At 40.2% G+C, this 24,755-nt stretch overlaps 1 protein-coding gene across 1 annotated transcript; it reads left to right on the plus strand.

Moving 5' to 3' along the window:
• The first annotated feature begins 9,601 nt into the window (after positions 1-9,601).
• On the plus strand, positions 9,602-24,671 carry LOC118453693 (adhesion G protein-coupled receptor G1-like). Its single transcript, XM_087843224.1, has 14 exons — positions 9,602-9,724; positions 9,830-9,865; positions 10,003-10,054; positions 12,991-13,069; positions 13,272-13,379; positions 14,695-14,856; positions 14,934-14,991; positions 15,083-15,174; positions 16,306-16,424; positions 17,895-18,172; positions 19,067-19,169; positions 19,296-19,630; positions 23,654-23,711; positions 24,560-24,671. The coding sequence occupies exons 1-14, from the start codon at positions 9,667-9,669 to the stop codon at positions 24,669-24,671; spliced, it is 1,650 nt and encodes a 549-aa protein (XP_087699350.1). The 5' UTR covers positions 9,602-9,666.
• Positions 24,672-24,755: the final 84 nt, after the last annotated feature.

Below are 24,755 nucleotides of genomic sequence, written 5' to 3' on the forward strand. Positions count from 1 at the left end.
TAGCACTAAAACATAAGACTTTTGAATTTAAGAGACACATTTTTGTGAAATCTGTGGGTTCTAACAACTGTCTAAAGTCTACGAGGACACAGATAATTTTCTTCGGAAAAATACTTAACAGCACTGATGGAGAAACATCACCAACAATTATTATTATTATTATTATTATTATTATCATTATTATTATTATTATTATTATTATTATTATCATTATTATTATTATTATTATTATTATTATTATTATTTGACTGCTTGCTTTAGGGTTTGGCACACTGGATCATCTTCCTCCATCTCACCCAAACCATAGCATTCTCCTTTCTCACACCAACCCTCTGCATGTCCTCCTTTACTACATAGTTGTCCTCTGAGGTCTTCCTCTTTAACTTCTCCCTAGTTCTCACAATAATTAACAACTTCAGCTGCTTTTCTTTGTGCAGGATGTCAGCAGTTTCACAAGCTATCATGGTTGATGTCCATCCCCTATACACTGACACTATACTGTTTATACTGTCTTTACAATTGACAGCAACCTGCAGTTTATCAAGCGTCACTGAGCAGTGCTTATCTTTAAATCTGACCTGTCTTCTCCCTCTCCTGTCCTGTCTGTCTTTCTACAACTTTCTGGATCTCTGAATGAATTGATCTCGCACTCTTTTCTCTCTCCATGAAATACAGCAGCTTTACCTTTAGCTAGCAACACACTGTGTAACAAAATCTTCTTCTGTATCTCCAGCTAGATTCTTAAGTACCACAACCAAAACACAACCAGACACCTGAACTCCTTCCAGCCCACTTTAACTCCCGAGTATAAACGCTAGAGAGCAGTGGTGTCAAACTCGTTTTACATTGATCTTAAGTGGGTGGGCAGGACCAGTGAAACTCTCCTTTCTGTCAGACCTACACTGCCCTGTGTAAAAGTGTTTGTCCCCTCCACGCTCTTGAGACGTTGATGGGAGATAAAGCAAACCTTATGACAATGACACATAATGATATTGCCTGATAATTCATTTTTATCAGGAGGTTCTAAAAACTCCCTGAAAAGCTTTCAGTTAATCCAAAATGCTGCAAATAGCGTATTGACAGGGACTAGAAAGAGAGATCATATTTCTCCTTCCCTCCATTGGCTCCCTGTTAAATCAGGAATTAAATTTAAATTCTTGCTCCTCACATATAAGGCCACAAATAATCAGGCCTCATCTTATCTTAATAAATTAATAATGAAATTTGTCCAATATATATGTTTGTGTGGTAACCCAAGTATATTTTGTTAGACTACTGGGTTGGACTGAAAGGTGGAGTTGCAACTAACCAAATACCCTTTAAACATCATTTCAAGAGATTAAAAGAAGAGGAACAGTTTTCTCTTGTTCCTCTTCTTTTTAGTGAAGGCCTCAGGTTGTAATTTCTGTCTTGTAATTGTTATCTGTTGTTGCATTAAGATTGTTTAGAGTTAACTCAAAAACGTGTGTGTTATCATCACATGCACTCATACTTGACTGCTGAACCTAGAGTGAGGTGTACTTACTCAGGAGTGGGTTACATTTCGCCTGTCCATGATAATTCAAATAAAAAATTATTATCAAAATATACACTAGTCAAATCAAAATATGGGTAAAGTAGTAGAAAATTGACAAACTAACCTTTGTTAGATTAACCCTTGATAAAGTTTTCCCAAAGATGGTAAATTCAATTCAATTCAATATTATTTATACAGCGCCAAATCACAACACAAGTTGCCTGAAGGCGCTTTATATTGTACAGTATATCGTATAATAATAGATGCAGAGAAAAACCCAACAATCATATGACCCCCTATGAGCAAGCACTTTGGCGACAGTGGGAAGGAAAAACTCCCTTTTAACAGGAAGAAACCTCCGGCAGAACCAGGCTCAGGGAGGGGCGGGGCCATCTGCTGCGACCGGTTGGGGTGAGAGAAGGAAGACAGGATAAAGAGAGACAGAGATTAATAACAGATATGATTCAGTGCAGAGAGGTCTATTAACACATAGTGAGTGAGAAAGATGACTGGAAAGGAAAAACTCAATGCATCATGGGAATCCCCCGGCAGCATAACTAAGGGAGGATTCAGGGTCACCTGGTCCAGCCCTAACTATATGCTTTAGCAAAAAGGAAAGTTTTAAGCCTAATCTTGAAAGTAGAGATAGTGTCTGTCTCCCGAATCCAAACTGGAAGCTGGTTCCACAGAAGAGGGGCCTGAAAACTGAAGGCTCAACAGGAAGGAACAACAAGTAGGCCTGCAGAGCGAGAGCGAAGTGCTCTAATAGGGTGATATGGTACTACAAGGTCATTAAGATAAGATGGGGCCTGATTATTTAAGACCTTATTTGTGTCACTCCAAAAAAAAATTTCTGTCCACTATGAGATAAAGGAGAACAACAGCCTGATACCTGCAGGCCTGACAACAGGAGATGTATCACTGCTGTAACACCTGTAACATTCAGCAGTTGCCTCATTGTTCTGACACATACAACAAAACTATTGACTACACTACACACTAACTACACAAGATTTGCGCTAAACGTCTCAAATCTCTCACATCTCAAAACACCGCCGTCACTCCTAAAACTTCCTCCCGTTTCTTAACAACTAGATGCCACGTTGCCATACCATTTTTTGATTGGTCGACATGGTACTTTTTTGGACGAATAGGAAAGGGAGAGGGGGGTGGAGTTTGTTTTTGCTCACATACGGAGAGCACTTTCGAGCCTTTTTCCTTATAAAACGCCGTTTTTACCTTTTCTTCCTGCAGTAAATATAAACAACGACAGTATTCAGGAAGGAAACCAAACATTGCATTTTTTTTATCTTAACTCTGGTTTTACGTGGTTTATCAACACAATTAAAAAATTGGTATAAAGTCCACACTTTTCCCGTCAGTTGTTCCGTCTGTCCTGCTCACATCTCCAATGATTGTCCACGTTGTCATTAATGTGGCTTCACTCCACATCAGCCACGCCGCTTTGTTTGCTAAAACACCGGTGTCGGCACATAAGGACGCTGTCATAGCCTGTCAACCACGTTGATTAGCTGCGTATACACGAATGTGAATCGCATCATTGGCTGGACTATGGGATAAGGTGGCATCGTTCTAATCCCATACGGGAGCAGCCAGTCACTTACTGACTAACACTGCAAAACTGAATTGTTAAAGTATTAAATAATTAATTAATTTTAATTTCAATTCAGGTTAGATTTTTTTTTTTGTGCGCAACGCAGATTTTCTGTGCGCAGAGACCGTGCCAGCTGTGCGCAATTGCGCACGTGCGCAGCTTAGAGGGAACATTGCTTGTATGTGAGGAGCAGGATTTTGAATTCAATTCTGGATTTAACAGGAAGCGAATACAGGAGAAATCTGCTCTCTCTTTCTAGTCCCTTTCAGTACTCTTACTGCAGCATTTTGGATTAACTGAAGGCTTTTCAGGAAGTTTTTAGGACATCCTGATAATAATGAAAAACAGTAGTCCAGCCTGGAAGTAAAAAATGCGTGAACTAGTTTGAACTGGTTCTTGTATAGCGCTTTTTTACTCTCCCAGAGTACTCAAAGCGCTCTATACAACACGCCACATTCACCCCATACACACCCCTTCACACAAGCACTGTTTTATGGTGAGTTCTTTCTAACTATCATTCATCCGCATTCATACTCCAATGGATGCATCGGAGAGCAAGTTGGGGTTAGTATCTTGCCCAAGAATATTTGGCATGCAAACAGGGGTAGCCAGGGATAGAACCACCAACCAACCAGCAGCTGACCTGCTCTACCTCCTGAGCTACAGCCATCCCAAAGACGTTTCCTGCCACTTTTTATTACAATGATTTGGATTTAAGGAGTCTCCTTCTTTATAATTTTGATTTGAATATCAAAGGTGAAATATTATGCTGGATAACCTGTTAGTCTATACAGCTTTGTCTTTTTATATTGCACGTCAGCCACCAGCAGAACTGTTGACTCAAAAAAATGTAAAAGCAGAACTTCAGAACCTGAAGCACCGGTCAGGAGGGGAAGGATTGGATTTTAGTTCAGCTTTGAGAATTAAACTTCTCATGTATTTCTTCCTTTACACAAGCTGACCCCAGAATATGACCTCAGCACCACCCAGTGACAACAGACAAATAATCTTATATACCCACTCTTTATGCTGAATAAACTTTTGTTTTAATATTGTAGCGTAAACGCGTTGCTGATTTTGGAATAATAACTAGTTACCGTGCTCGTTACCACAATAATAATGTAGTTACTGTAACGTGTTACTTAATAACGCATTAGTCCCTACACTGCCTGCAGCGTAGGAAGGAGTGCTACCGCAGGTCATTCTTACCAGCAGCTGTTGCTGGCATGAATGGTTGTTTATGTATATAGGACCACTTTGTGTCTTCCTTCTATATTTCATATTCCTCTTGCTATAAGAGCTGTGTAACACCCAAATTTCTCATTAGTAGGATAATAAAGGTTTTCTATTCTATTCTATTGTAACTGAATCTCTCAGGCCTGAATGTGAAAAAAAGGAAGAAAACAACAACAAAAAAACTGGACAGTCTGGGCAATGAGCTGCGAGAGCTTTTTCTGGTAGAGTCATGCTGACAGATTTCAAATTATTAACCCTTTAAGACCTACCATAGAACCAAGTCCGCCAGAGCTTATATTATATTTTTACATGCTGTGGAGCCATTTTTGGGAGCATTTCAAGTTGCTGTACATCAATACAACCATTACAGCCTAAATTTCAATAATATGTCTGCATTAAGTGCATAGTAATTACATAAATTGCAAAAAAGTGCAATAAACTACAAAAATTTAAAACTGTTTTTGTTTTTTTAACATATATTTCTAGTTAGAGAAATTCAAGAGGCTTATCCCTCAAAACTGTAAATACAAAAAAGTTGTACAAAATAGTTTCCCACCACAGAAAATTTATTTTAAGTGTCTTCATAGTTTTATTTTTGAAATACACCAATTTTTATATACTGCAGGAAAAACGAAAATAAATATTATAGTGCAAATTTGCAAAAAAGCAGCATATGCATCAAAATAAACTATTTCCAGCAGTGCAATATGAGTCCTAAGGATCCCAGAAATGACACAAAGTCAGAAAGTTAAAAACATAACTTTTAAAACCACCAGTATAAGCTTATGAGGCCCTGATGGTAAAAAAAACTACATTTCCGCGAAAATGACGTCACTTCCGGTTTCAGGCAGGTCATGGCGGACATGCGATAGTTTGTGCTGATGGACATAGGAAGTGTTACAAACAGCTGATCGGATCGGCAAAGCGTGTTTCTGGAATATTATGTTTTTGTTGCTGCAAGTGCTTTTTATGCAGTTTTTGCAAAGCTATATGTGGAAGGAAACCGTGACCGAGGACAAGCTGATGGCATAAGATGTAAGTACAACTCCTCTGGTTTCATATGCAAAAAATAATAATTCGCTAGCTGACGTGGTTGCAGAGCTACCGGGATTTAAAAATAGTTATGCAAAACGGAGCGTGCTGCTCTGACCGGTTTTAAGTATGTAACTTCCTTACACTGACAGAAAAGGGACTGTTACTGGTCTGACCCATCAAATGAGTTTGACGCCACTGATCTATACTTCCTGTTTCCACAAAAAGCGAGGAAATGGGTCACATTCAAAGGTGTGAGATGTTATAATATTTACATATTAAATTGTATTTATATTTGTATTTATATTTACATTATTTGCTGCTTTATATACATATTGCTATATGACCAATATGTTTAACAGCAGACACGAGTTATCAATGTTGTAATAGAGTTCTAATTAATTTTATTGGAAACACATGAGGCCATATTAGTTCCAAAGATTAGAAAAGGCAGGATGTCCAAGACTGAACCCACCCAGGGCAAAGACCGTTAGGCCAATTATATTAATACTAATTCTACACCTTATACTACAACTGCTACACCACTAATAATGATGATATTAGCAATGATAATATTAGCCTGATGTGAAGTAACACTTAAATAAAACCACTTCAAAAAAACTATCAAATCCACTTTTTATTAAATGTAATATTCTTAAATTTAAGGATTTGGCTGAACTCAGAACTGCACAATCAATGTACAAAGCAGAAAATAAATCTTTGCCTCACAATATTCAGAACTTGTTCCAAATAAGGCCAAATACTAATGAACCGAGAGGAATCTTTATGTTCAGCAAGCCAGTAGTAAGGACAAATGTAAAATATCACAGAGTTAGTGTGTGGAACACCTGTACAGATGAAGTTAATGACCATCAATACAAAAATTTGCACGAATATTTAAAAACAATAAATTGCAAGAATATAAGACATTTTCCTCTCGGGGATTGAGCTGTCTCATTGTATTCTATTGAAGACTTGTCCTCATTTTGATGTATCGACTATATTATGTCGAATTCTGAATACTGACTTGTAAATAATGGAATTTGAAATAAGGGGGCAGAAACAGAAAAAGTGTATACTTCATCCTACTCTTTTTTGAGGATAAACATTTCGTAGACAGTTTTCTCTTCTTATTTGAGTTATATTTACATGTTCAAAATATATTATTCTAATTATCTTACATTAATATAAGATAAAATAAATAACACAACATTTACGCACAAGGAATAGTTTGTTTAAAAAAGTACACATGGCTTAAACCCCTCCAAAAACCACAGAGATAGGCATTCACAAAATTTAAATCTTTACACATTAGAATAATAATTTTTTATTCAGAGTTTTAAAAATCTATTAATCTATAAATTTATTCAGAGAAACGAAGTAAATCGCTAACATAAATACAGCCAAACAGCCTACCTTTGCATGTTGCTCAGTCCCTGTTAAAAAGATTTTATGCAAAAAGAATTCGGAGCCCACCTGATGTGACAGCAGGAAAAAGGCAAATGAGTAACGCTGAAGAGGTTTATAGGAAGTTGTTGACATGGAAATTATTTTTTGAATAAAAGAGGAAACATCAGCTGACATAAACCTAAAAATACATATATATCTTCTTCCACTGGGTGTACAGCAAATACAGGCTAACATTAAATTACTGAAAAATATTACATTGAGTTCTAGACACTGTTCTGTTCTGTTCACACATTCAGCACTAAGTTATCCTTTTAAAAACTAGTTTATCCTGAATTTTAAAGAAATTTTTCATTAGAGGCTAAATTGTGGTATGTCACTGCTATGACCAACAGATAGAAGGGGCTTTAGCACTTGCCCCTTTTCTCTGGGATGCGCCAAGTGCCCTTTTCTTGAGGCATTTTTTTTTATGTGTGTTTTTTAAGGAGTCTTGCCTGTGCCCCTAAACAATCTCATTTAACTATTAATCACAATGTTTTGGTTCTGTATCATTTTTCCATCATTATTTTATTTTGGATTAAGTGTAAGAGTTGTTAAGAGTTAAGATCCACATTACTCACACTCTCACATAACACATACATATAGGGCCTTGGGGGTGGGCACATTTTACAGCATCCAGAGGATGGTAGGTGTATTCCAACCCACCTCTGGCGCTGGTGCCCTACCCTCAATTTCAAATGAATATAGAAACTGAGGGTTTTCGGGAGGAGCCGTGCTGCTCTCTGATAGGAAGCAGGAACCATGCTCTCCTGTGTTTTAATAATCAACTCCAACATCATGACCTGACATTAAAGTTTAAACAGGTGGCAGGTGCCACCAGGTGGCAGCAATACCACAGGAGACACTCTTCCTCTTTTTTATGCATTGCTCTTATGAATTGCTCATGCATTTCATGCATGACTCCGTGCTCTGCTTTTTACCTGGATGGTCTTTGATGCACTTCTGTCTCCTCCTGATAAAGGTGTTTATCACCCTCCCCCAGCTCCTGAAACTGCCTGGTGTAGCGCAGCATCACTGAGTATATACTACATGCTGTTTGGATCAAACCGTGTGTGACGGTGTTTAAGCTTAGCACAGGATATACCAAGAAATGCGTTTCAGGTCATAGATGGAAATAGAGGAAACAGTTTGATAGGAAACCTGCTGAGTCTCTCTTATACAGAACCCTGTCCACATCTTCTGAGATGTTTTTCTACACTGATTGTGATTAAGGGACACTATTATCAGTGCTTGCGTTCTTGATCTTTGACATGTTACTCTGTATCAGAATCAGAAATACTTTATTAAGCCTGAAGGAAATCATGAGTTACAGCCGGCAGCATGCTGGTTGGCACTTGCGCACTCACAAAGTAACGCTCCGACCAAACTCACGATGTCCGACCTCCGCCTTCGAGATAAGTGTTCAAACGCATTTGGAATCCAGGATGGGGGACATGGGATGGGGACAAAGAGTCTAAACAGAGTCTGTTTGTTCCGTGTTGCGTTTGATGTGCACAGTTTGAGAATTCACGACTCGTCCCATTGTTTCAATCATCGCAGGCAGCCTTGTGGGGTCTTCTTCAATTTCCAATAAGCCAGGGCCAAGCCAGCTCCGATCAGCAAAAACCCCGTTATCATGGTTCCGAAAAGGTAGATGTCTTCAATGTCCTCGATCGACAGTCCTGCCAGGCACACGACCCTCTAGTTTTTCCACCCGTCTATCGTGTATCCGGCAGGGAACATCCCTCCAGGACAATCGAGCTCCCCCCGAGCCCAGGCTTGATCAAATCCATAATTCCTCTTTTATGTTTTGGAGAACAGACTGTGAGAGTCGCACGTTGAGGATTGCTGTTGTAATCATCCTAACCAATTTCCTATCGTACAAGGGTGATAAATTAGGTGCCCAGTTTCCCTTTCCTGGAGCTGACAATATTTTCTATATGGGGTATCCTACAACTTTTTTCAGTCTGGGACGAGGTTGATATCAGTTTGTGTCTCCAAATCCTCACCACAAGCCTCTTTGTGGTGTCCCAGGCTGAACAGTTATATCACTACTCCAGGCAGAGTACAGATTCCTCCATCTAGTTTTTATGGTTAGCGTGTGGGTTCAAGGCCAAGCCTCGGAAGGGGTGATTTGGGAGTATGGGGTATTCAGTCCACTGTTACAGACAGTCTGGTTCTTATGGAGCTGCAGACAAACACTATATACTGGAATACAGATACCTTCAAAAATCTGGATTTATTTTCATGTATTGCCATCTTTAGAAAAATGACAAGATGCAGGTTCAGGTTTCACTTCCTTGATAACTTATAAGTCTCAACATTTCTTCCTATCTGCGTATATGTAAAGCAGTAACATTAGAGTAATTCCTTTTCTTCAAAAAAAACTAATATTCATTATTCAGTTACATTTTTTGTTTCTGTGTAACTGTCATTTAATTTTTTTAAATGGTCAAGACTAGCTTCAAGCCAGTTAAAGCTCTGAAGCTTGTTTTGGTTAAAGCAAACCAGACCACATCATGGTCTTGGCTGGTTAGTCATGTTCTAATGCTTTTGCACAGTGTGTCAGTCCATGTTTACAATGAAATTTTCAGTGGAAATTTAAACCAGCAGCTTCAAATTACTCAGTCATGACATCTTTGAAAAAAAAACCCCAAAACATTAGCCATGAATCACTTCCTCCTCTGACCTCTGAACCACAGCTCTGCTAAGAATGTGTGAAATTCTCAGCTCACTTGGTTAAGCACACTTCAACCTGGTAGGGCAGCACATTGAATGGTCCTCTTACAGCATAGAGCTATTTGTGGACGAGTGAGACACGATGTGGATTACACTTTTTCTCTTCAACATCATCTGTTTTTCTATGTCCCAAGCTGTTGGTGAGTAAACTTACGACGTAATTGCTTGTATGTTTACAGTTATTTGCTTATGAGATGAGTAACACTAACTGTTAACAGCCTCTTAAAATACTTCTCAACTACCAGGTGGCAACAACAGTTTCCCAACGCAGAAGCCACTGAGTAAGTACTGGCCAAACAGCCGAACATCTTGCCTTTCATTTGTCTCTGAATTCAGACTTCAAAACTGTATCAACTTCAAATCTTGTATGACTGTTATTTTCTGATTCCTTCACTTTCTGTTTGCTTCACTTTGGCAGGGTGTGAAGATGTCCTGCTTCACTGTACACAAAGTACTCTTTTTTGGACACGGTAATTTAAATGATGGACATCTAAACACTCCTGTTTTGGATAAGTTGCATTGTTGTACTACATGAATGAATTAATGTGGACACTATTTATATGCTGGATTTGACTTAACGTGACTGTCAAAACGAGAAACACAGATATACACAATAAATTTTGTTTATGGAATCAGACATTAAACTTATTGAAATTAAGATGAACAACATGTTCATATCTAGATTGTCATCATTTCTATGTTTTGAAATATCTGCCTCAGCTAAAGGCTACGTCCACACTAATGCGTTTTCGTTTGAAAATGCATCGTTTTCTCTCTGTTTTGGCCTCCCGTTCACACTGAGACGGCGTTTTCGCTGATGGAAAACGCAGCGTTTTCAAAAAGTTCTTGAAAACGCATATATTTGAAAACGGTGCTTTCACGGCGCAGTGTGGACAGCAAAAACGCAGACTTTCTAAACAATGACACATGTTAGTCATATGATGCAGTCATGTGACCAATTAAACTAAGATAGCGGAGGGCATTATAGAGCAGTAGTTTCGTTTGCTCTCAATTTTGACAGCCTTATTAAAGATTAATATCAGTTTGTACATGCTCCAGAGAGCTTCTCTTTAAATTATTTAATTCTCACTCGCTTTTGCATCTTTGTACTTTTGTGTTACTTGCAGCAACAACTCCACCTCATTGTTAGTCCATTTAAAAAACTCGGTGCTTTTCCTCAACATTTTTCAATGAGCCTGAAACTAAAGCCTGAACCTGCCTCACAGAAGTGAGGCAGGTCGAATCTTCTTGTTTCACGCATGCTCAGTACTGGAACGTAAGCGTTTTCGGCCGTTACAATGTGGACGCGCAACTCTGTGAAAACGACTGAAAACGCTAGTGTGAACGCGGAGCATTTTCAGACAAAAATGCCAATTTCAAATCTATATTTTAGAGTCATAAATGATGCTATCCAACTGCCTGTTAGGGTACCTGGGTCATCAACCCACTGTTTGTCCAGCAATAAAGCTAAGTTTGAGGTTACTTCCGCCTCTGTGAGTCTGCATATTGGGTCCCCAAATCTGCCTGCCACACACAGCCCATGACACTGACTTTTACTAAAAGCTGACCGTGTCATTTGGTGTCAGTGCACGACTTAAATCACCAGACTGTCATGCAGGAAAATGGGGTTTGTGTGCTTTTAGAGAACTTCATGGGGGTTTTTTTTCTTGAACTGTTGGAATTCGGAACATGTTCCATTAAACAATGTGTTCGATCAACTTAGTAGATCCATGTTTATGTTTATCATATATACACTACCAGTCTGTTTACTACTTTTTACATTGTAGATACATACTGAAGATATCAAATACCCAATTTCCTTGAGGGCCAACCTTCGGGATCAATAAAGTTTATTGAATTGAATTGAATTGAAATATATAAAGCAAGATATATGGAAGTATGCAGCAAAGAACAAAATGACAAAATGACTCTAAATATGTCTTATATTTTAAATTCCTCAAAGTAGCCACCCTTTGCTTTGTTGACAGCGCTGCAAACGCTTGGCCTTCTGTTAATGATCTTAATGATGTAGTCGCCTGAAATGGTTTTCACTTCACAGGTGTGCTTTGTCAGGGTTCATTTGTGGAATTTCTTGCCTTCTTAGTTGGGATGGGACCATCAGTTGTGTTATGCAGAAGTCAGGTTGGTACACAACTGACACCCTGTTTCACAACATATGTTAGAATTCATATGATGGCAAGAAACAAACAGCTAAGAGAAACAGCAGTCCATCATTGCTTTAAGAACTGAAGGTCAGTCAGTCCGGGAAATTGCTGAAACTGAATGTGTCCAAGTGCAGTCGTGAAAACCATGGAGTGCTGCCATAAAATTGAGGACTGCCACAGGTAACGAAGACCAATAGTTACCTCTGCTGCTGAGGATAAATTCATCCAATCACCAACCTCAGAAATTAACAGCACCTCTGATTAGAGCCCAGATAAATGCCACACAGAGTTCCAGTAGCAGACACATCTCTGCATCAACTGTTCAGAGGAAACCACGACTAAGGAAAAGCAACAAGCAGAAGAGATTTGTTTGGGCCAAGAAATGCAAGGAATGGACAGTAGACCAGAGGAAATCTGTGCTTTGGTCTGATGAGTCCAAATTTGAGATCTTTGGTTCCACCCGTTGTGACTTTGTGCGATGCAGAAAAGATGAACAGATGGTATTTGCATGCATGGTTCTCACCATGACGCATGGAAGAAGAGATGTAATGGTTTGGTGGTGCTTTGCTGGTGACACAGTTGGGGATTTATTCAAAACTGAAGGAACACTGAATCCTGCAGTTGGACCATCATTTATTTTTCAACTCGACAATGACCCCAAACACACCTCCAGGCTGACCAAGAATGAAAGTGATGGAGTGCTGCGCCAGTTGACCTGGCCTCCACAGTCACCTGATCTAAACCCAGTCGAGATGTTTTAGGATGAGATGGACCGCAGAGGTAAAGCAAAAGGGCCAACAAGTGCTCAGCATCTCTGGGAACTCTTTCAAGTCTGTTGGAAAACCATTTCAGGTGACGACCTCATGAAGCTCAGTGAGAGAATGGCAAGAGTGTGCAAAGCAGTAATCAAAGCAAAGCGTGGCTATTTTTAAGAATGTAAAATATAAAACATGTATTGACTTTTTTCACACTTTTTTGTTTTCTGCATAATTCCATGTGTGCTCATTTATAGTTTTGATGCCTTCAGTGAGAATCTGCAACATAAATAGTCGTAAAAATTAAAACAAACCATTAAATGTGAAGGTGTGTCCCAACTTTTGACTGGTAGTGTTTATCAATATTTGCAGGTAACATATCTGATTATTGTAATGGAAACGTCACCTTCAGTATATATTCATAGATTTAGTTGTGCCATTTGTTTCTGATCAGTGAATACTTATATAGTGAATATATCTTTGCAGGTGTTATGAGGAAAAAACTGCAGCCTGTGAACTCAAAAGACGTATATTCAGTCGTCAAACCGTGAACTCATCACTAGAGGTGAGCACATTTTTGGGGGGTGAGTTTGTTGTTTTTATAATATCTTTTCCTGAAAGATCTATAAATACTTGAGACAAGGAACAAGGTGCAAGCAAAGGTAACTTTTAGAAATTATAACCTGTGTTATATATATTTGTATTGATATACTGTAGAGGATGTATGCATTCAGATCTTTTTTCATGCTTTTGTTTGTGCTTTTCAGGGTGATATGAACCCTACATCTCTCCACAGAATTCACATCCCATCCTCAGCTTTCAAAGGAGCTGCCACCACAGTGATGGCTTCTGTTATCAACAGCACTTATTTTAAGGTAAGTAGAACCTTAAGAGAGAACCTTAGTCCCATCATACCGTAAGAATACATAATTTAAGTATTGTTTTTCATAGAAACATTTTGCATCAACTTTTTTTTCCCAAAAATTTTGTTTATTTACTTTATATCCTCTGTCCCTTGAAGTGGAGATCAGGTCTTGTTTGATTGCAGAATGATATGATGGCCGAGCGAGGCAGAAAGGATTTTACTCAGAGCTGTAGAAGTGTATTTATAGCTGTCCGAAGGTGATGTTGAAGAAAGCCAGACGTTAGAGACACGAAGGTGAAAGTTCAGATGGAGGATTGCAGCTTTTGAAAAGCCTGAGCAGGGGCAAAATGACGACATCCAAAAGCCCATTATGGCTTTGCAAGCTAGGGCGCTAAAGTTGTAGGATTTGGATTCTCAACAGGACACTGCCCTGCAAAACGAATCATCTTTCCATGGCATCCTCGAGGCGATCGGGCGCTCGTGGCTCAAGAGTTGGGAGTTCGCCTTGTAATCTGAAGGTTGCCGGTTCGAGCACCGGCTTGGACAGTCTCAGTTGTTGTGTCCTTGGGCAAGACACTTCACCCGTTGCCTACTGGTGGGGGTCAGAGGGCCCGGTGGCGCCAGTGTCCGGCAGCCTCGCCTCTGTCAGTGCGCCCCAGGGCAGCTGTGGCTACAATGTAGCTTGCCATCACCAGTGTGTGAATAGGTGGATGACTGGATATGTAAAGCGCTTTGGGGTCCTTAGGGACTAGTAAAGCGCTATATAAATACAGGCCATTTACCATCCTTGTTGCATTCTCTTTAAGAGTCCTCACTTTTCAGAGGGCTTTATTATTTTCCCACATATCAGTAGGAATGGGAACTGATAAGAATTTAGCAATGCTGATTCCATTATCAATAATTTTTACCCACTCGATTGCTTATCGATGCTCATTAGGTTCTCGTGGGCTTTGCTTTGAGAGTCACCACCACCACCACCAGCAGCATGTCAAAGATATAACATTCATGCAAATGAATTGCATGCTGTGAGCTATTTCCCCTCTTTGTTGTTATCAGAATTGGGGTCTTTTAAAAAGTAATGTATTACACATTGCACGGGATACTTTTCTTCAAAGTAACGCAGTACACTACTTAGTTACATCTAGGGCAACATAATTCGTTATACTACTCCTTACATTACTTTTGCCTTTCTCTGTAAAATGGCCCAAAATTCACTCTTTCATAATTACCATCTCACAATATAAACCTACAGCCTACAGTCCCACACACAACAAAAATCCCATTTTCAACACTGACATTATTGTCATGTGTCTGCCTCATTGCAGCTGAGTCCTCCTCAGAAAAGTAGATTCCAATTCCACCGCAGAGAAGGCACTGTGCTCGGAGGATTAGTCCTCGCGGTGAAGGCAGTTAACATGGCGGAAAATGGTGAAATCATCAGAAATCTCTTACAACCCATCATGTTATTCTTCAAACACAACAAAAAGGTAAAAATACAAACATAGTTGGGCTAACATCATATTTAGAAAATGGAATAACCTGTTTCCCTCTTATTTTGATTTAGTCTTCACAGATTACAGATGGGACTTGTGTATTTTGGCAGGAATCAGACAATGGAACAGGTGCTGTTTTCGATGTCATTGTTTGGTATTTTTATTTCTAAGTAAAAAGGCGATGCACACTTACTTGCTCTGATTTTTTTTTCCTGTGTAGGTTACTGGAGTGTTAAAGGCTGCAAGACCAATAAAACTGAAGATGAATTTATTTGCAGCTGCGACCATCTCAGCTTCTTTGCTGTTCTTGTGGTAATATAATTTAACAGAAAATGATCAAAGTTGGTCATAAAAATATATTTTGTCTTATTATTGTTTAGCAGCTGTAACTCGGCACAGCATATCAATTAGGACAGCGGTCCCCAACTTTTTTTGTGCCACGGACCAGTTTATGCCGGACAATATTTTCACGGACCGGCCTTTAAGGTGTCGCAGATGAATACAACAAAATAAAACTAGTACCGGTACCGAAAAAAAGAAGATTTATTCATAACACACGTGAAAACACCAAGGAAAACCGAGTTAACGATAAAAACGATAACAAAATAACGCTGACAACCGATAAAAACCCTGAAAACCATGCATTTCACACCTGAGCCTCAACTCTCGCGGCCCGGTACCAAACGACTCACGGACCGGTACTGGTCCGAGGCCCGGGGGTTGGGGACCGCTGAATTAGGAGACAAAATGCCATGTGTATAGCATTTGAAGGGTGACATATTTTGTAGAATTAAATATACCAGAATAAATGAGAGGAATAGATTTTTTAATGCCAGCATGAGCTAACTAGTGCATTACATATAGACTGTATAAAAGCAGGACGTAACCTGATATGTCACTCGTTAGTTTTGGAATCAGCATTTAGAAGCCTCAGCGGATGTTAGGAATCTTCATCAATAATCTGTATTGGTACATTGTACAGACACAGATATCTGCTTTTGATGACTTACGAAACAACAATAAAATACTGGAATACTTGTATTCTCTCACTAAAACTGAAGTACAAATTGTTTGGCTGGGTTGTGTCACACCACATAGTATTTGTTAAATAATATCACTAATCTAAAGGTTAGCTGACAGTATTTAGCCAGAGCTGTTTATGCTAGCAAACATGTTACTCAAAGATGGTGCATGCCTTACTTTGAGCCTCTCAATTATAACTCTATTACAGTTGTAATAAATAGGATGAAATTATCTATAGAACCTCAAAACTATTTTTGTACTAAGCTGTAAACTTGATTGTTAATATCATTATGGCAATTTTAACCTTAGTAATTAACTTGCTTTTGGAGGAACTGCAGTGTTTAGCATGTCTACACCGGCTTCTTGGTCACACTGGTACTTACGTATTTTTACATACGTACCTATTGTCTTACGTTTCAGAACCCTGAGATATCAGTCACAAACTTGGATGCAGAGAAGCTAAGCTACATTACCTACATTGGATCAGCACTTTCAGTCGTCTTCACATTCATCAGCCTGATTGTCTTCATTTGGTTACAGTGAGTGTCCTCATGTCCCGTGATGTGTCATATTTAAATATTGTAGAATATCTCTTTAGTTTAGCAGACGAGACCTTTTTTTCATCCTTTCATCAAGGACCTAAAGTAATGTGTTCATGCAAAGTGAATTACTGCCATCTCATTTCATAGAAAATATAATTTTGTTTTGTTTTTTACTATGTTGTGAAAGATTAGACATTAGTTATTAAGCATCACAAAGCTAACTTGTCCCACACATTTAAGATTACATTCAATGTGAAATATTTCGCATCAAGCATTTCATTCTGAGTGGCAAAACCCAGGTCACACAAATAGCCAGGAAGCCTACCGCAGTGTTTGGTGGCTAAGTAGATGGCTTGCCTGTTTCTAAGAAGACTACTATGTTATGTTACTAGGTTACAGCGCCTCTCACCACATGTTGCTTCGTAGGACCTCAGTTGTTGCTCCAATTTTTGAAACTTTTTAAAAATAATGTTTCAACTTCCCTGCATGAATGCTTTTTTACAAAACCTAGTTAGTTTATAAACCTAAATAAATGCCTGGGTTTTTGCCATTTGCAGAGAGTAGGTTTTAGTTCCTTATAAATAAATTATTGTTCTCTCTTCTATAGTTTGACTTGTTGTCTGTGACACTGCACCCTGCTGATAGTAAACCACTTCAGGCCCAGTCTAGTTTCAACACACCTATATGTCAGTATTGCGCAGCAGCTATAGCTATAGGTGATACTTTCGCCTGAAAATTGTAAATTTACATTGAACTTTGGCCACATCTCAATTTACCTTAAAATATTTTACGGGGTTGGAAAGCTTGGAAACATTGTGAATCCTGTCAGTTGTTGGGAAAATGTTTATATTTAATGGCTCTTGCACGTGACGGTGCCAAAATGACATGGTTACCCAATCTGCTCCAAACTTCACGTTTGATAAGAGTCCAAGTGTGGAGACGTCTGGATGTCTGTTGGTCACAGATGAACGAACTACTGCATAGGCATAGAAACAAGAAATTCATCATTCAATGTTCATGAGATGTACAGGAAATTTTCATTGTGGGTTCTACACAGGACAAGCAACTCCTTCATGCAACTACCATGAAGAAATGTGTAAGGTATTCATGTGACAACAGGAAATAGCTTGACAGCAACAGTTGGCCTCAGCTGTAGCACACTTTGACAAAGTGTGAAGACCCTATCATCACTGCTGCCAGCTTCAGTTTTTTGTCTTTTATTGTTTAATCCACAGGACCACGAGCCTCGCTTACACATAGACAAGACATTTTATCTTGTATATTTAGTCTTATAGCCATTCTAAGCAAACAACAAGCTTATAATCTCTATTGGTGTAAAGTATGGAAAAGCATGGAAAGTATAAACCGATATTGAAACTGATTTTAAAATTAAACATCTAAAAATGCCAGATAATGTCTACTGTCTGCAAAACTGGTGATAAATAAATAATCCTGTTTCTCTTGTAGTCGGCGGTGTCCTGAGAAGGCCATAGGTCTGCACATGCAACTTACAGGGGCGATGTTCTGCCTCCACCTCAGCTTCCTGCTGTGCAGTTTCTGGGAATGGCTGAGGAAAAATGAGGACAGCTCAATTTGCCTGGTTCTTGGTCTCTTTCTACATTGGTCTCTGCTGGCCACCTTGACCTGGAGTGCTCTGGAGGGGTTTCAAATCTACCTTTTGCTCATTCGGGTCTTTAACATCTATATCAGGAGATACCTGCTCAAACTCTGCCTGGTTGGATGGGGTTAGTGAAGTTTTCTTTCTGCCAAATATGGCAAAAAAAGAAAAACACTAATGAAGCAATAGTTCCAAGACAAGACTGAGGGCAATTAATATAGGCAAGGTAATTAATGATTTAAAAACAGGAGAGTAACAAGACAGCTGAATCTAATCTAACTTCTGTCGTTATCCTTCTATCAGAAATGAGAAACTACCTAAACGGAAATACTGAGCACAAGTTGGGGGTGAAACTCATAACAGTTGAGACCTGACAATAAAGAACACTAAGAAACCAAAAAACTGACAAATAACCTTAAAAACAAGTAGAATTATACAAAGAAAAATTCAGAAACAAGAGTGTCCTGAGCTCTCTTTGGCTGTTGTTTGAATTGGTCACCTTTAAATTGAGAAAAAGTTATATCTACTAAAGCTGCTGAATGTTATTGACTTTTTTCAGTCTGTGGTTGCCATTGTGTTGCAAATCACTTCCTCTCTCAGTTCAGCTTCTAGTCAACTGAACAAACTGACAAAGTCTGGCAGTTTAGAGATAAGAGGAATATGTAGATGGGGCTCAATCTCAAAATTTCTCAAGGTTGGTGATTTGTGTAGACTCATATTATTGTTTTTTGTTTGTTTGTATTTTTTTTTTCATGTAGAGCCATTTCTTTTTGAATAAATTAAATTAAGAGAAGCCACATTCCAGTGTTTGCGTTTTACACGTACACACACAGACACTGGCAAGGTTCTTACACTGAAAGCTGGAACTTGGTGATAATCTAACATTCTCCGTATATCTTTTATTTTATGTTTGAGAAACTGCAATGGATATTGCAAATTTTAAAAAAAATTACATTTGATCTTATCTTGGTCTTTGCATCTAATAATTCAATTAAAGGTAATTTATCATTCCCTTGTCCAGGTTTTCCCACATTGGTCGCAACAATTTGTGGGATTTCAGGTGTTTATGGCAAGTACACTCTACAACTAAGGGAAACCAAAAATGGCAATTCAACAGCACAAATGTAAGAAACTCAGTGGTTTTGATTTTAAATATGTAATTAGCATGGTAGTTTGACTATGCACAGATACATGCTGTTATGTTAAAGGAGCTCATTGTATTTTATTATTTTATCTTTTATAATGGGCAGGTGCTGGATTAGCAGCGACTTCCAATCAAATCGTCCTCTAGTCAGCTACATCACTACCGTGGCCTTTCCTTTGTTGGTGGTCCTGTTCAACGCCTGCATGCTGGGGCTGGTTGTGTGTAAGATGCGGAAATTAAGAAGTGATGATAAGAAGATGAGCTTTGGAAGCAGCAGTGACTGGAAGGAGACAAACAAAGAGAGAAAGAAGAGGTTATGGAGGGACTGTGTCACGGTGCTGGGCCTCAGCTTTGTGCTGGGGTTACCTTGGGGGTTAGCCAGCACTACGTACGTTTCACTCGCTGGGATCTACATATTCACCATTTTGAACTCCCTTCAAGGTTAGTATGTGAATGATTCTTATATCAAATATGCACTGGACTTTGATCATATGCATGAAGAATTAACACTCATTTTTCTTCTCTTCTCAGGTCTATTTATATTTCTTTGGTCTGTGGGTTTGGCCCGGAAGTCTTGATCGGGCTATGTTTCATTAGTCAGAGACTCTTCAAAAAATGATGAACACCAGTTGCAGCAGCCAATAGCCAATAACAGCCAAGATGTATTATCTATGATGTATATTAGGTCTTGACTGTTGAATGAGTTTGGGGGGTTTTGTTGCTGTTTTGTTTCTTCTTTTATATGCATTTGAAAAAATGCAGCTATGATTCTTATGGTTGTATTATTTTTAGTAGAGAAGGCAAAGATTCTCAACAATTTACTGATTCATAAAAGAAAATTCATGTATTATGACTTAGGTAAGTTACTGTAAATGGAAACTTTTGGTTTCACTGCAGGTCAGTCTCTCAGTGAACTATACACTTTCAGATATTTTCATCTGGCTTTCTCACGTATGAGTCAAGTAGGAAAACTATGATTAAAATATTGTAATGCACAGCATCAGTTCTACACACTTAAATGGTCTAAATGATAATTTCTGGAAACTATCATAAGGTTTAAAGTTTCATGTTAGTTTCTTGAGCTAAAATCGCACCTAACCTTTTGCTTTAGTGGTTTAGGTACAAAGATTGCTGTCAGTCTTTCTGTTTTAATCAACAGTACATCCTGAAACACAAGCCAGCCTATCACAGAGCCCACATACCCTCTCAGCAGCTGACTCAATGTGTATTAGTCACCTATAATTGAGGAGGCTATGCAGACACGCTATGACTTTTTGCTACTGTACAGATGATTGTGAAGCATGAATGTTGCAACATAGCTCAGTGGAAGCCATCTTGATTATCATGGTTAGTTGTTACGTGTCTGCAGGCTGCATGTTTTCTTTCCCTCTCCTTTTGTTTGCCGTTCCCTTAGGTCGCAGGCTGATGTCAATCTGGGGCCGTCCAACTAATTAGAGGAGGGAGACCCTGATTGGACAATCCAGGAGTGCACACCTTGATAAGGAGACTCACCTGTGGCTGGGCGTGGCTCTCTTCCCTCCTTTGAATTGTTTGGGACATGTGTGAAGTTTCTCTGTTGTCCTTCTTTTGTTTGATAATTGTGGTGGGAGTAAAGTGGACTAGGTAATTTTGGGGACCCCATACACTTACTCACGTAGAATCTTTTTGTTAGAAACACTAGGTAAGTAGGTTGGTGCCACCCATGTAATTTTGAGCTTGTTTTGAGTTGAGGTTTAGGGTCTTTCCCTCTTGTTTTTGCTTTTCTAGGATAATAGCTCAGCTAAGTTTTGGATTTGTCTTTTTGGTGGGGTTTTTTTGGCACAACCTAACTGTCCCTTTCTCCCCCACATTTGTTGTTTGAATTTGGGTTATTTATTTTGTGAGAGCGCTGCCATTAAACCTTTTTCATAACACCTGTACCGAGTTTCCGGAGTTGTTGTGTTATCCCCTCCTGCCCTCGAGGAGACGTAACAGTACTGTTACTGATGGAGTGTTTAACTTGAAAAAATACTTTTATTGCTTTGGACTGAACTGACTTTTCGGTGAAATGGGGCTGCAGACATCATCTGATGTTATCTGACAGGAATTGAAACTGAGTATTGAACTACGAAACTCAACTAGAGTCGCTCTAGAGTGACCCCTTGTGCACAATAATTTCACGAGCCTATGGTTTTACTCATAGGCTGGTTGATTTACAACAGCACATAATGTGACAGATCCTCCACTACACATGCAACCAGAATAGCATTTAATTCAATTAAGCTGTAGTTATACATCCAGTTCATAAGAACATTAGTCTCAAGGCACCTTAAGACTAAGTCAAATACCCCAGGAAGGAAAACCACCACCATATGGTGATCCTTTATAAGCAGCACTTGGCCATAAAGGAAACAGACAGGAACAGATCTTCAACAGAAGCCATCTGCTTTTGTGGTTCCAGGTGAGGGGAAATAGAAGATAAATAAGAAGAGCACACAGAGATAAGGAGGGCACAAACTATGAGAAGAAGGCAACATGTTGTGGCATGCAGTAGTGCCGTAAAACACATCAAGAGTGAAAAGAGTTTAACAGAGAAGAATTCTTTTGTGCATCATGGGAAGTCCCATCACATCTGTCAAACAACTCGCGCTTACAGCTGTTCAAAACCCCACGAGGCTGGCTGACATGAATGCGATGGGCAAGCCATGAGCACTCGGACTGTGTTTACTGAACGCAATATGGATGAGATCTTGTAGAAGCTCATGGCTCTGCAACGGGGAATTGATATACCTGATGACCAGTGAGGGACATTAGCCCGACTCCCCCATTCCAAAGCCTCTCATGCTTGCTACCCACCTGATGCAGACGGTCCAGTCCAGCACTGGAAAAGGCTGCAGGACAACATGCTGTCTACACCGGATCATTCCTTACCCCATACCCTCCTCCCTTTGCATGTCACGTCCTTTTACATGGTGTAATTTTGGCTTCAAATTTTACAGCTTGACCTCTCACTTTGTCCCCATTCAGAGTAAGATGTGAATATTCATGTGCTTTTTTGTTTTCTTTACTGTCCTCAAACTGGCTCCCAGTTAGGAGCCCAGTTCAAGTAGATTTTTTTTCTCCTCTTGTTCCTGATGTGTGTACTTTCACTGTTCTTTTTGGTGCAGCCAAATAAAATTTCAACTTTGAACATCTAGGAAATTTTGGGGTGTAGTATAGTCATATAGTGGCATGGTAGCTTTATAATTAATATAATTATTTTAATGTTGTAGCTGGAGAGTGTTCTAATTACTAATATACTGCTGTGCCAGGGCTGCCCTTTGTCACCGGTTCTGTTCATAATTTTTATGGACAGGATTTCTAGGCGCAGCCAAGTGGCGGAGGGCTTTCACTTTGGTGGCCTCAGAATCTCATCTCTGCTTTTTGCGGATGATGTGGTTCTGTTGGCTTCATCGGGTGAGGGCCTCCAGCTCGCACTGGAGTGGTTCGCAGCCGAGTGTGAAGCAGCGGGAATGAGGATCAGCACCTCCAAATCTGAGGCCATGTTTCTCAGCCGGAAAAGGGTGGAGTGCCCACTCCGGGTCGGGGATGAGTTCCTGCCCCAAGTGGGGGAGTTCAAGTATCTCGGGGTCTTGTTCGCGAGTGATGGGAGAAGGGAGCCGGAGATCGACAGACGGATTGGGGCTGCAGCTGCAGTAATGCGGACGCTGCACCGGTCCGTCGTGGTGAAGAGGGAGCTGAGTGTAAAAGCGAAGCTCTCAATTTACCGGTCGATCTACGTCCCTACCCTCACCTATGGCCACGAGCTGTGGGTAGTGACCGAAAGAACGAGATCGCGGATACAAGCGGCAGAAATGAGCTTCCTCCGAAGGGTGGCTGGCCTCTCCCTTAGAGATAGGGTGAGAATTCGGCCATCCGGGAGGGGCTCAGAGTAGAGCCGCTGCTGCTCCACATCGAAAGGAGCCAGCTGAGGTGGTTCAGGCATCTGACAAGGATGCCTCCTGGGCGCCTCCTAGGTGAGGTGTTCTGGGCATGTCCCACCGGGAGGAGGCCCCGGGGCAGACCCAGGACACGCTGGAGAGATTATATCTCTCGGCTGGCCTGGGAACGCCTTGGTGTTTCCCCGGATAAGCTGGAGGAGGTGGCTGGGGAGAGGGAGGTCTGGGCCTCTCTGCTTAGGCTGCTGCCCCCGCGACCCGGCCTCGGATAAAGCGGATGAAGATGGATGGATCAGCATTGACTGCTGTGTGGATTTATCTATGAGAATAAAATATTTTAAAAAGTAACTCTATTTTTTTAAAACTTTTTAAATGTGTAATAATAATTAAAATAGTAAGTAATAAGTAAATACAAATATAAAAAAAATATCCATTCATCCATCCATTTTCCTGCCTCGCATCCAAGCTTGGGCCCAGGGGTAACAATCTGAGCAGAGAAGCCTAGACTTCCCACACCCCACCTAACTCCTCCAACTCACGTTCCCAGGCCAGCTGAGAGATACAATCTCTAGTGAGTCCAGGGTCTGCCCTGGGGCCTCCTCCCGGTAGGATCCTGGTCTTGGAATGGGAAGTGCTGGTTCTCATTCCTGCTGCTTCACACTCAGCCACAAACTGCTCCAGTCGAAGCAGAAGGTTAGCGCATGATGAACACACCATCTCAAAAAAACCCAAACAAAGACCCTCCACCACCTTGCCATGCTTAGATATTCTGTCCAACACCAACCGGAAACAAGTACAACTTACTACCAGTGATACGAACCGAGCTCTGGCTTTATTTGTACAGGGACTGAATGGTCTGTAAAAATGAGCCAGGCACCCCATTCTCCCAAAGCACCCTCAACAGGATATCCTGAGGGACCCTGTCAAAAGCAAACTCCTACCCACCTTTGAATATCCTTGAGAGGTTTAAGATGTGGTTTAGTGCAGCGGTCCCCAACCTTTTTTGCGCCACGGACCGGTTTATGCCCAACATTATTTTCATGGACCGGCCTTTAAGGTGTCGCGGATAAATACAACAAAATAAAACCAGTACCGGTACCGAAAAAAAGAAGATTTATTCATAACACACCTGAAAAGACCCAGGAAAACTGAGTTAACGATAAAAACGATAACAAAATAACGCTGAAAACCGATAAAAACCCTGAAAACTATACATTTCACACCTGAGCCTCAACTCTCGCGGCCCGGTACCAAACGACTCACGGACCGGTACCAGTCTGAGGCCCGGGGGTTGGGGACTGCTGGTCTAGTGTTCCACCGTCAGAACAAAAAGTCATCATTCCTCCAGAATCCAAGGTTTGACTAACTGGCAGACTCTCCTGTACCCTGGCATACACTTTCCTAAGGTGGCTGAAAAGTGTGATCCCCTATTGTTGGACCTCTTCTTTAACAGGGGAACCACCACCCCCCTGAGATCTCCACTGAACGTTGCAGAGATGGGTTTACCAGAACAGCCCTACAACATCCAGAGCCTTCAGGAACTCAGGAAGGCAGCATCAAAATAAACCCGTAGATATATTATAAAGACATGAAGTACAAAATACAATATTTACATACAAAATATAGTGAAGGAGTAGCAGAAATAAGCT

The sequence above is a fragment of the Neolamprologus brichardi genome, chromosome 1 (assembly GCF_056152115.1).
Source record: "Neolamprologus brichardi isolate AB-2024 chromosome 1, ASM5615211v1, whole genome shotgun sequence".
Lineage (NCBI taxonomy): Eukaryota > Metazoa > Chordata > Actinopteri > Cichliformes > Cichlidae > Neolamprologus > Neolamprologus brichardi.